Source organism: Tachysurus fulvidraco, chromosome 23 (assembly GCF_022655615.1).
Source record: "Tachysurus fulvidraco isolate hzauxx_2018 chromosome 23, HZAU_PFXX_2.0, whole genome shotgun sequence".
In the NCBI taxonomy this organism is placed as follows: Eukaryota; Metazoa; Chordata; class Actinopteri; order Siluriformes; family Bagridae; genus Tachysurus; species Tachysurus fulvidraco.
In genome coordinates, this window is record NC_062540.1 from 3,214,299 (window position 1) to 3,228,425 (window position 14,127).

General features: G+C 38.0%; 1 protein-coding gene across 1 annotated transcript in view; it reads right to left on the reverse strand.

Annotated features, from left to right (window-relative positions):
• The window catches only part of vdra (vitamin D receptor a), a 52,216-nt gene extending 44,667 nt beyond the window's left edge, over nucleotides 1-7,549 (reverse strand). Inside the window, exon 1 of the mRNA XM_027144928.2 lies at nucleotides 7,356-7,549. Within this exon, the coding sequence (XP_027000729.1) occupies nucleotides 7,356-7,449 (94 nt within the window). The 5' untranslated portion in view covers nucleotides 7,450-7,549. The remainder of the gene's footprint in view (nucleotides 1-7,355) is intronic.
• Nucleotides 7,550-14,127: the final 6,578 nt, after the last annotated feature.

Below are 14,127 nucleotides of genomic sequence, written 5' to 3' on the forward strand. Positions count from 1 at the left end.
AGAGAGAGAAAGAGAGAGAAAGAGAGACAGAGAGATAGTAATTTAGGGATATAGTAGTATGTGAAGAGATATATAATAGAGTTAATATAGACAGATATATTTAATATAATTATAGTAGTTAGAATATATATATATATTAGATATAGAGTAGATAGAGTAGATATATATTATATTTATTAAATATAGATAGTTATATATATATATATATATATATATAGATTGTATATTTATAATATATAGATATATATATATAGTTAATTTAATATAGATATATAGATTATAGATATAGTAGAGATATTATAGTTTATATGTATAGAGAGAAAGTGAGAGAGAGACGTCCGCACGTTGAACTCTGTCTGGCTTTAAAGTTGGGAAGCGTCTACAGAACACCTGCAGTGGCGAGGACACACACAGCGGGGAGACTCTCCTCCACAAGCACTGCTCCACATCTAACGTCTCTCAACAACACAAAAACAACTTCAGCTCAATCACGGCAACAGAAAAAAAAGCACAACCAGAACAAGCAAAAAAATCGGACATTTCACGTCGGGGACGTTCGGCACTGCTGTTTCCTGTCGAATCGATACGAAATACAGCGTTTATTGCAACAACGATATGCATGATGAAAAGGAGAAAAGAAACACACGGTCCAGTCGGGACAGAGAGCGTAAACTGGTGTGTGCTGGAACCCATGTTCCAGCAGACCACACACTGCGTTAGTACTGACTACTGATCCGTGGCTCCGCTCGTCCTTTAAACAGTGTTCAACTCTGGCCACTTTTAGCAAGGATTCATTCAAACCCTCTCCCGGCGTGCGTGCAAACCGAGGTGTTTTTTCCGTTTGATTCATGGCACAAAAATGCTGTGGTTCCTGACAACTCCCTAACTGGTTTCGTTTTCATGTGAAATGCCCATCTTGTGTCCAACAAAATTACTGACTTATTTCAAACCGATGACTACGTAGCCATTAAAGCCACCCGATGCTTTGTGACTCATCTTACTGTAAAATGCCCGTTTTTATGCGCGTACCTTATATAAGGTGCGCTAACGACTAGACGGGTAAAGCTGCCGATGCAAATTTCTTAAAGGGAAATGATGACTTTTACAATGAACTCACTGTTGATGAGAGAGAGAGGTCAAAGGAGACTGATCAGACTGGTATCAAACTCACGAGGAGGCTTGTATACCGTTACCTACAAGTTCTGTAAGAACCCCTCTTTACAACCATGCTGAGCTGAAGAGTATCACAGGGAAGGCATCAAAGCCAATACTTCACTTCAGCAAGTATAGTTGTTATTAGGTTTCGCTCGCCATATCCGTATGGTCCGCAAATATGATGTCGTACAGTTTTGATACCAGATCGAGGCTTGGGACCGGCACTGAAAGTGCACTGGCTCGTGCGACCCAGTATTTAGGGAATGACGCCTAGGCTGCTGTAGGGAGAGTGCAGAATTCCAGCCACTACAGTAGACCACCAGGAAACCATGTATCTACAAGAATGCACACATTACCCCAGGGGTTACATCGAAAAGCATGATGCCAATACTTAAGAGTAGTTAACTTGGTTATAACTTAGGGGTTGCATCAATGTGGAACCACCAGAGCAATGAGCACCACTCTTTACAACCGTAGTGAGCTGAAGAGCATCACTTAATCCATTGAAGGCATTGATGTCAATACTTTAGTTCTGCAAGCACCAATTTAATGTAGTTAGTTAACCCTTTAACTTAGGGGACGTGTCGATGCTAACCATCAGTGCTACTTTTACAAGCATGGTGATCTAAAAAACATCTCAGAACGCACTCTTTATCCTAGGGTTACTGCTGACAGCCAAGAAGAGGCAAAAGACTACAGTACAAGCTGAACTGGACAGCCGACGACTGGTCTGATCCATCCGTAGCATACAGTCAGAATTTGCCATTCGCATCAATAACAAGACTTCCAGAATTCAACCTGGTCTGTTAGTTCAGGCTGGTGGGGTTGGTGTAATGGTGTGGGGAATGTTTTCTTGATACACACTGAGCCCATAACCAATACCGATACCAACAGAGCTTTACTGGTCACAAATCACTTATTTTGAGTCGTCTCAAATTAATCAGTCCCATGATAATCAGTCACAGGTCTCTCCAAGGAATAAACCAAGGGGTCACCTTTGGGATGTTGTAGACTAATGCAGGAAATGGAATGATGTTCAAAAAATGTTTCTCAAAATGCAAGAAGTCAAAAGAAATATTCAAGGTAACTAAAAAGCATAACAAAGTAAAAACTTTGCACACATGTAAATATTTGCCGTTTGCTTTGTTGCCGTGTAGCATCCCAACTTGTGACCTCATCCCCGAATCCAACCCTCTTTCTTTTCTTTTTTATCACCATACCAACACCAAGCCTCCACTTACACGATCCCGCAAATAGCTGCTCTTTCCATGTGGAAGCCATTAAACCCTCTTCATAAAGTCACCTACTACGGGGCACGTCTGGAGGCCCACCATCATAAAACACATTTAGGGATTTAAAAAAAAAACCAACATTAACATCACCCCATAAGATGAAGGAGTAAGGAGCGCTGCTGGATGCTGTTACGTGCTGGGCTAATTGGTAACGGGAAGAAGCAAAAGAGTCAGGCGAAGCACCTGGCTACAATGTACACTACAACGTACAGTACAGATTTTAACAAACAAGCTGAATTTAATTAAAAAATCTTTATCCGGGATCGAGTTGCACAAGCAAACGGCAAGATTAACCACCTCCGGTGCAGACCACAGACTATTACACCTGTGGTACTTAAAATGAGGTCTGTCAAGAAAAGCCAGAAGATGTAAGACTGAAATTTCTTACAAAGGAAATGCTCTGAGGAAATGTTATGCCGTCTATCCATTTTCTGTCCTGATTATCCTACACAGGGTCAACAGTATCCTTGAGCCAACCCCGAGGGGCCTTGGGGCACAGTGTTGGGAATACCCTGAATGGGGTACCAACCTAAGGGAAGAGCACACTCATACACTACAGACAATTTAGTGATGCCAGGGTTAGGAGTCTCTAACCATTACGCCATGACTTCCCCATGTAAAGGGGTAAAGGGGTATCCCCATGGCATCCTGATGTGTTTAGTAAGGAGTCTCCAGTATCAGGGCATTGGAATAATTTTTCAGTGCTTTGTGGTTTGAATGACATTCTGATTGTTCGTATAGTACAGTAGTATGTCGGTCTTTGGCAATCTTTGGCGCACAGCTGTGGTTTAATCGGAATAAAACACGTGCTACACGATGTGACTCATCACACGGCTGCATCGTTGATTGTTTTCCTGTTTTTATTTTCTTACTCTACAGACTGTATGAGAATGACCATGTCCCGAAACACAAATTACATTTACGCATAGAAGCAAACTACTTCAGCAGGAGTTTCCATTTTAAAAAGTCTGGGTTTTTTTTCCATAGGATTCACAGCATAAACACACTTATTTCACAAAGATTCAGAGTGATTAGTCGATCAAAGTAATGAACGCTTGCAGCTCTCATAGAAGTCGTTTGTGTGCATGTGAAACTTTGTGTAGCCGATATAAAAAGATGCGTGACTCATAGATGTGTATCTTTTTCAACTGAAAGATGTTCTTTCCACAGAAAATACTTACCTTTCTATAAAAAGTATAAAGCAGGAGATATAAGAAGGGAAAAAAAACAAAGCACATAGCGCAAACTAACTGCTGTGTAAAGATAGCATCAAGCTAATACCAGGATCGAAGTAACAGCACAAAATGGTGGATGAGATATCAGAGGAAAAAAGAGATGATTCTCTAACAGTTTACAAATGAAACCAGGAAGTTTAAAAGTTTGATGTTTATGATTCTATTTTTTATTATATTTTAGTGCACTATTTTAGGTATGTCCCCCCCCCCAAATATCACTTTCATTATCTGACATTTCTATTCTGTTGCTTTTGTTTATTCTTAAGAAATTCATTCATATATTTTTTTTACATTATAATGTTTTTGCATCACGTTCTTAATTCAGCTTGAACTGTATCTGTACCGAAATCCAGGAAACGTGACTCCTGACTCAACTCTTTTGTTCCGTTCTTGAGTCTTAAGGCTATTCGTTTAAACAACACGGTAAAATGTTTAAATCAAATTAAATTTCCTTTCTGTACACAGACCCTTGCTGAGGTTTATAGATTGAACCACGCTATTGAACATGTGGTGAAGGTTTGCATAAAAGACTGCAGAAATGAATTCCGGTTAGAAGAAGAACGGTCTGATTAGACCTAATTGCTTCCTGCTTCCAGGAAAAAGATCAGATACACATCAGGCAAGGAATTCAGATTTGAATCAGTGTGTAAACGCAGGTTAAGTGGTGTGAGTAATGCCAGCGCTGCCACATCCCCTGTTGCTCGGTCGGGGCCACGGCTGCACCCAAGCCCACGCTGGGTCCTGTTTACGTCTGCATGTTCGCCTCACTCGAAGAGCTCCAAAAACTCAGAAAAAGTTCACAATTTGTTACTGCATCCGAGTGACTGTACGTGTGCATGTGTATGTGTGTGTGTGTGTGTGTTCTCAGTACAAACGTGTGGTGATGCAAACAAGCAGAGTTAGATCACAGGGATCATAGGTTACTGCACACTGCTCCACAAACAAACACTTCATATGCCGACTGGGCGAAACTCTTCCTAATCTTCACAAAGCTTTAGCGAACGATTCAAGCTGCAATCACAGCTCCATTGTCTTTGCTGCATTTCTATAAAAAGAGGCGGAAAAATAAATCGCCGGACATGATACATAATACGATGTGGAGGCAAACGTTCGATCGCAAACTGACCGCAGAAAACAATACTTTTATTGTTGATTATGTAATGTCTACAATTTTTTAATATTTAAAAAAGTATTATTAAAATAAATATGAGCACCGAAATGTGGAAACCAATTAAAAAGCTGCAGAAAAAAAGACATTTTATAATAAAAAAAAATTAAGTAAAAATATTTTGCATCAGATCAACAGCTTCTAATGAGTTTATAGCTTAATTACTTTAAAAAAAACAACAACACACATATCATAAAAGCAAAGTATAGTGTGGCATCTTTTATTTTGATATTGATATGATATCATCATATTATAAGCTACTTACTTGGCAGCGCTTTTACAATCACCGCTGTAAAGTTTTTCTGATAACGGAATGTCCTGAAGTGGTTTATTACTCTTATACCACAGGAACCTGGCAGCACAAGTCCTTGTAAACAAGCTGTTACTATAGAAATGATTACAGATCATAAACACTCGTATGTGTAAATGTAATGAACCCCTTCTGATCAATCAGAAACGAGAATTCAAAAGCGCTGTAGAAACATACGATCGACACGGAGTGTTTTTTAGTTCTTGCCAAACTTTACCCTCTGATTTACTACGTAGAAAGATTTAATATGTGTAAAATGTAACATTTAATACCATGTAAAATCTTTTATGCATCCAGAAAGCATAAAAAAACCCACGTTAACGTTTAACGGTATTTGTCAAGAAAACCAAGTTTGTACTCTTAATCAGTGGCATTTGAGGTCAGTAAATTTCCCAGACCGTAATTAGAGCTTGAAGATAGATTTAAGGGCAGGTTTACAGATTTATTCCACAAGGTAATGTTGCTTTCCTTAATTTCACGTGTTAACAGAAAGTTATCAGCTGTTGCTTAAACTGCAGGTTTGTTTTGTGTTTTCTCTGCACTGTGCTATATGGGAGGTGTAATGGTCACGTGACCGGAGTCAGTAACATCAAACATACCGTAGAGGAAGGAGCTGATACATATCTAAGTATGCCAGATCAAACTATATGAGTGTTTATTACACGTTTATATCATTGCTATAAAAAAGGTGAACGATAACCACATATTTGCATTGTTGCAAAAATATTTGTTATGAATTTTTTTTTATTCTGCTGAACATTTTCCATTAACTTTGCTGCAGTACAATTTTCAAAATGGGATTTATTTATTTTTTTCTCATGACAACGCTGAAGAACCAAAATCTGTTTTTTTAAAAAGTTATTTTAAAAAGTTCCATTAAGTTTTAATGTAAGAAATGTAATTCCCATTTTAATTAATCAAAATGATAAATACTGATACATTCAAATATATATATAGTATATGTATGTGTGTACAGTATGTGTGTGTGTGTGTGTGTGTGTATATATATATATATATATATACATTTTATTTATACATATATTAATGTGTGTATGTATATGTATGTATATATATATATGTATATATATATATATATACATATATATATATATACATACATATACATACACACATTAATATATGTATAAATAAAATGGGCTTATGTGGTTTATTTATCATCAATAAATGTTTTTTAAATAAAAATGGTTAGAATTATTTATCAATTACTGCAATGTTGGGTCCCTTTTTTACATAAACAATCAAGCAAGCAAACAAACAAACAAACAAACAAACAAACAAACAAACAAACTGTGCTATCGAATCTAACCACATTTTACTTTTTTATACCATTCAACCAAAAGAAATGCAATGCCAACTCATTTCATTCATATTACTATTATACTATTATATTACTATAAATTATATTATATAATTTATTTATTTTTCATCAGAAAACACCCAAAGCCCACACGTGCAGAACGCATGGCTAAATTCCAAATCGCTCTTTAAAAGCACATCAAGTGCACTACTTTGGGTATCCAGAAAACACTTCACACCACTGAGAGTGCACTTGGGGAAGGGATCAGGAATCGGTTTGGGACAAAGCCCGCAGAAGCCCCGCTGCACCTCTCCTCTCCTCTCCTCTCCTCTCCTCTCCCTGCCTGCTCCTGTCCGACCTGCATCTGCTCAACCTACCGCTCCAGGTTGCCATAAATAATCCAGGCTACTCTGTGAAAGTTTTCCAAACACATTGATAAAGAAATAACACTTTCATTCTCGCTACACGTCACAGTTTTACACATGACTCGGATTCGTTAGCAAATCGAAACGGTCTACAATCCGAGCAGCTTGTGTTCTGAGTAATTAGTTGGACTTTAAACCTCGTCTTGTGCAACAGAAGCTAGCAAAGCTCGAGCAGAAATAAGAGGAAAAACTAAAGTAGGACAAGTTTCTTGGGGCATTTTGTTTGTAACGAAACTAATTCGGCTTAACTGTGATACTAAACAGTACACACGGACTACAGTCTATAGTATATAATCCCTGTACTGTAGTGCAGCAGTGTGGATATCAGCAGTGTTTATGTGTCAGCTAGCCGTTTAGCACAACTGCACTGGAGCTCCTTCACACGCCAAACTCACTCCGACTAAACGTTTCTCCATGAAACAACTACAGCACAATAAAAGTATATACGTCACCAGGGGAGATCCGAGTTGACTTTCGAACCATCCAAATACTCTTCTTCGCTTCAAAACTCAACGTTAATTCCACACAAAATGGGTGTATATACATATATAGATGTAATTTTTTCCCTCTACTCGTCAACCACCGAGGAGGTGGACATCATCGACTCGGCTTAGCCCCGCCCTTCAGGCTCAGCAGCGCTGCATGTCTGCCTACCCTCTCTCACCGACAGCCAATCGCTGACAACCACTGTGAATGCCCTCGTCGCGGATTGGTCCGTTAGAATGACAGCTCCATTTGGATTGGGCGAATGAAAGTCCACTGACTACACCAGCATACACGTTTAGGGGTGTGTCCTGACGTCATCCGCTAGCCAAGCGGAGAGGTAAACAATCCAGTCCTTATGAACTTGGTGATATTAGAATGATATAAAAATCCAAAAATAAATAAATAAATAAATGAATTAGCCTAACTGGTATTTTGCTTCCTTATAAGAACATTTGTACATAATATAAAGGATCTTAAATGTTAATAGAAAAACAAGCTAAAAATGTAATTCATTTCATATTATTTGTAAATATTAATAATAATAATAATAATAATAACAATAATAACAATTAATTCATTCTATTTCAACCTCGGATAATAATAACAATAACGATAATAATTATTATCGTTATTATTATTATTATTATTATTATTATTATTATTATTATTATTATTATTATATAAAAACACGACTTTAATAATTACAAAATGTATTATTTTACTTACTTAATTGTTTACAGGAGGTATGAGGAATATCTTTGGGCCACGTGACAAAGTTAAAGCACTTGGTTCCTGCAGCTCAATTTATATTCCTGTGGATTAATTTTTTTTTTTTTTGGGGGGGGGGGGGTAATGGTTAGCACGTTGTGCCTCACACCTCCAGGGTTGGGGGTTCGATTCCCGCTTCCACCTTGTGTGTGTGGAGTTTACATATTCTCCCTGTGCATCTCTGGAAAATTGTCCGTAGTGTGTGAGTGTGTTAGTGAATGAGAGTGTGTGTGCCCTGTAATGGGTTGGCACTCCGTCCAGTGTGTATCCTGCCTCGATGCCCGATGACACCTGAGATAGGCACAGGCTCCCCGTGACCCGAGAAGTTTGGATAAGCGGTAGAAAATGAATGAATGAATGAATGAATGAATGAATGAATGAATGAATGAATGAATGAATGAATGAATGGATTAATTTGGGTCTATTCCATGTGCTTAGATGTTTCATGTTGCATAAAGACTACACAACATCCAATGTATCCTCTTCCAGAAGGTTTTAAAAAGAAATGGCTTATATATCAGTCTTCTGTCAGAAGATTAGTGTTTTTGAATACTGGTTTGGTTCTTCAAACGGTTTTGTAGTTCTGTCCTTGCTGTAAGGTCACGATTGTATTGTTGTTCCAGATCTGTTTTTTCTTTTAGAGAATTTGTTTAAGCTTTGCCAAAATGTCTTACAAATGCAGAAAGACGTTGAAATTTTCCCTGGATAATCAAGCTGTAAATGAATTAAATGCTGCCTTGATTTCATTTTCACATTCTTATGTGGGTGGTGTAACTGGTCTCACTACCATAGATATATATCAGAAAGTAGGCGATCGCTATCATTTTTATTTTGAAAGCAGCAGAAGAAACTATACACCTCTGTTTATACCCTACTTTTACGACATATAACCCTGAAACGATTTATTACTGACGTTTAATGATTGTAATTACACTGTTATGTAATCGATATAGGCTCGAACATGTGAACTGTCATATTTGGCTGATAACATTGCAACTTACATACAAGTTGTAAAATTATAAAATGTATTCACATATTTTTTTTATTCCCAGTAACACTGTGGCGGTGAAGTGACTGATGTTTCTTCTCTCATTACTGAACAATTTGACCTCCAGTGAAAAAACATCCTGTGTATGGGGTGTGACTACAAGATCTTTTTGCATAGTCAAAATGCAATCGGACTTTTTTATGCAATTGGATTTTTATTTATCTATTTTTTTTATTATTATTATTATTTTTTTTTTTTTACAAATACATGACTGATTATTTATGTTGTGTGTGTGTGTGTGTGTGTGTGTGTGTGTGTGTGTGTGTGTGTGTGTGTGTGTGTGTGTGTGTGTGTGTGGTTTGGGAGTGAGACTCCTCTTCTGTCTTGTGTGCTTCACTTTGGTTCACACCTAAAGTGTGTGCACAGACAGGTGAGTTGCATGTCCAGGGTATATAAAAGATTTATGTGTGTGTGGGTGTGTGTTGGTGAGTGAGTGAGAGAGCGAGAGAGAGAGAGAGAGAGAGAGAGAGAGAGAGAGAGAGAGAGAGAGAGAGAGAGAGAGAGAGAGAGAGAGAGAGAGAGTGCATGCATTATGACTGTAATGGTGAAAGTTAGTGGGTCATCGCCTGGAAGCAGTGCAAGCATAAATTAGTGTGAATCAGGCTTAGCATATGCTGACTTGTGTAATGATTTACAATTTGGAACCCGGAATCCGGAACAATAAACAGGGTTGAGATTTTAGGATAGCAAACAAACAAAATGTTGTTCAATACTCGACATTATGGACGTTGTAAAAATGTATATTAAAATAAAATGTCGTTGAAACGAAAAAAATAAAAAATAAAAATGATGTGGAAGAAGAAGAAACACTTTTTGTGTGAGTTGCTGTCAGAACATTAATAAACGTTAAGAAATTCACTCATTTAATGCTTCATTGTCTGTTTTGTAGCCTTTACTGAACAGAAAGAAACATTACTCACACACACACACACACACACACACACACACACACACACACACACACACACACACACACACACACACACACACACAGGAACCATAATCAAACTGCTGTGTCATACTCTAGACAAGTTATCTGCCCCTATATCATCTCTCCATCTACCTGGGTGGTATAAATCACGTTTACAGCTGAAAGATCACGTTTCCTAGGTGTTTAACACGTCAGCAGAGAAAGCATCATTCGCTGGCTGTCTCTCCGTCTTCACACTAATCATCCTTCTGATCGGCTGGAAAAACCAACATCGTGTGCGTGTGGGAGTGAAGGGCGACGTGGGCTGCAGAACCATTGCCGAGTCTCAGTGGGTGAAAGAAGCAGGTCTCTGTGTAAATGCCATTGTCTATCGTTCTCACTGAATGTGTTTGACAAGTGGAGGGTGCTGGAGGGAAATTAGAACCCCATGCCATGATTCTCTGACTGTGCTGTAGATAAAAAGGGATTACGGAAAAGAAATAAAAGTCTAGAAAGTGTCCTTTAAAATCTGATAGGATCACACTGACCTTACCACTTCACACCACCAGCACCTGATTAGTAAGGAATTAGTAAAGAAACCCTTGGGCTGTGCTCTTATCGAAAGTTTCTCAATGGATCAATATTTTCTTTCAGCGCATCCTGAAGTGTTTTACTCCCCATTAAAGTTTTGAACATCTACAAAGAAACATGATACCAGTTTTGGCTTATGTTGTAGCGGTTATACTGACATCTCATTTCTCTGAGTGTCTGTTCCTCTGTCTAAAAAGGCAGCTGTTCTGTACATCAGGTGTACGGGTGTTCCTTATAAAGTGGCCAGTAAGTACATTGGTCTTTTTTTTAGCTTTCATTTGCATACTCAGATATGTTTGGTTCTTATATTTTATGATGCATTAACATTATAAGATCTCCTGTTTATTATCAGAACTAAATAATTGGTTGGTTTATTCTGATTTATTTATTTATTTATTTATTTATTTATTTATAAAGTGTACACACACACACACACACACACACACACACACACACACACACACACACACACACACACTTTTCTTACATTAACACACATTTAACCTATATGGTGACTTTAACGCCATTAAGTGGAACATGTCTCTGCTCAAAAATGTAGTTAAACATAATTTGCCCCACTTTTCTTTTGAGTACAAGGTCTTTACACTTCCTCTTACATTTCGTGGTTGTCTTAATTTAACACACTTTCCTGTTGGGTTAAATGGGCCTTGTACCAAAAAAGAATCCTGCTGTATCAGTGGTTTGAGAAAGTTCTTTAGATGTACACATGGATTCTCACAAAGTGCTGGAAGGCCACTGAAAATCAATGCGGGTTTATGTGATGTCGATACATCTGTCAATACGTCCCAAGTCTTTTAATTGTTGGATCCTTGCTGGGGATGTAACCTAAACCAAACAGGATTTTTTTTTTTTTTTTACTTCCATGCACTTGAGACCAATTAGGAACCAGAATGATGAAGCTGAGGTAGAGAAACCTAACCTAGGCCACACCCACTTCTGGTTGACATCCGTCTACAAATATTTGGAGCACCAAACAGATGTTACTGCTGGTGGTGGTCTCGCATTACGCCCCTATTCTTTACAAAGAAATGATTGACCACCATGTAATCAGACTCCTCAGGTATTGTTTTTTTTTTTTAGACTGGATAAGATTTTAACTTGGGTAGCAATCACGAATGTTGAAGATCAATGGAACTTAGAGTACCAAGAAGGTAAGAAACAATCAGGAATGTTAAAGATCCATCAAATGTTCAATGATGGAGATACATTTATTCATTCATTCATTTTCTACCGCTTATCCGAACTACCTCGGGTCACGGGGAGCCTGTGCCTATCTCAGGCGTCATCGGGCATCGAGGCAGGATACACCCTGGACGGAGTGCCAACCCATCACAGGGCACACACACTCTCATTCACTCACACACACACACACACTACGGACAATTTTCCACAGATGCCAATCAACCTACCATGCATGTCTTTGGACCGGGGGAGGAAACCGGAGTACCCGGAGGAAACCCTCGAGGCACGGGAAGAACATGCAAACTAAACACACACAAGGCGGAGGCGAGAATCGAACCCCCAACCCTGGAGGTGTGAGGCAAACATGCTAACCACTAAGCCACCGTGCCCCCCCGATGGAGATTCAGAGTATGTAAAATGTTATTTTGTGTGTTGATTAAGAGGTTGTTCTCCTCATGGTCCAAGGTTGGTAACTTCTCTTCAAAAGTTTGAAATCATCATAATGCAGAATCCAACTGGAGCTGATGCATCTCTAGAGGCCTCGGGATCCTCACAAGTCTTCTTAGCAAAATAGAAGCTGAAAAAACAAGATCAACCACTGGACGATTAGGTCAGTATTTCTCCCTTGAACAGAATTTGTAAAGGAAACTCAACCACAACATGTTCATCCAATCGTGAATGCTAAAACAACAGACAAATGGTTTGTACTGCTGTGGTTTTTCTGGGTAAAACCTTTTACACAGCTCTATTGTTCTGCTAATCAGGAAGTGTAAATTCAGCTGATTTCCTTTACCAAATACAAATAGTTTGTTTATACCCATTGACATACTGTGCTTATTCTCCGCTTCGCTGCATCGCATCGCACTGCATGCTTCCAATTCGTACCTCCTATCACAGCAAAACTCATGACTATCGGTGAGGATGAATGGGTTTGAATTGAATATTCAAGGCAGGAATAGTCTGACCTCCTTGCTTTCCAAAATCCAAGTGATTGAGGTCTGCTGCAAGTGAAGCTTGACAATGCTGGGCTTTGTGGTGAGCAGCGCAGGCTTGCGTTATGATGTCAGCATTCTCAGGAATGAGACATGAGGCAAATATACCTCAGTCTTCATTTCTAATCCATTTTGTAGAGCTGTACACCCAATTCTGACTCAGCAGATACTTTAAACAGATATTTAGCCCATTTTTTCAAACTGGTAAGCAGGGGCGGTTCTAGGCCTTCTTTAGGGTAGCTCCAGCCCCCCTGTCTGTGATCTCAGCCACCCTAAAACTAAAAGTATAATTTTTACTTTCATAAATAAACAATAAAAATTTATGTTAAAATGCAGAACATGTCGTTATTATTTAACAGTTTGATCCAAGAGCGTTTTTTTTTTTTTACTTTGCTTTTACACACGTTCGTTTTAGTATTTCAAAAGGAGAAGCACAGGTTATTTAAGACTCTTTTAGAAGGATATGGAAAATTATATTAGTAGAAAATTGGGTTGTGTGGTAGAAATTGGTGTGTGATGTGTTCTTTTATTTTGAGGGAGATCATTTGGAAAATAATGAACAATATATTATACAACTATTCACTGTATTAGGAAAGTACCATATACACAAAACAAAGTGGGCCCTTTGTAAACCAAATCTGTCCCATTTTATTAATGATTTCAAGTTATACAGTAATCTCCTGGAGAAAGTAAAAAACAAAAAAGCTCAGAAAACGTGATATTTTAAAAGAATTCAAGTTTTTGTAACTTTTTTCCTTTCTTCTCTGGTAGCCAATGTGACTGATACCTCTTGTTGTATGGCATTGAACAAAAAGTGTGTATTTATGTTTTTGTCTTTTTGCAATAATAAATAAATAAATACATAAATAAATAAATAAATAAATAGATAGATAGATAGATAGATAGATAGATAGATAGATAGATAGATAGATAGATAGATAGATGAATAAATAAATAAATAAATAAATAAATAAAGAGAGAAGCACAGGTACGCGCAGCGTGCACGCGCAGTCAGAGCTGGAGGCTTTTATCCATAATTATAATCGGCGGAAAGACGCAAAGACGGCAACCAAAAGCAGTGAAATTTCACTATTCTTATTACCAGAGTTGATAGCAGAAACACAATATTTAAAATAACATTTATTGATTTGGTCTTTGTCTTGTGAATATACTTTTTTTTATTAATTGGACACGAATGTACACATACATGAACTGATCTGATTCAA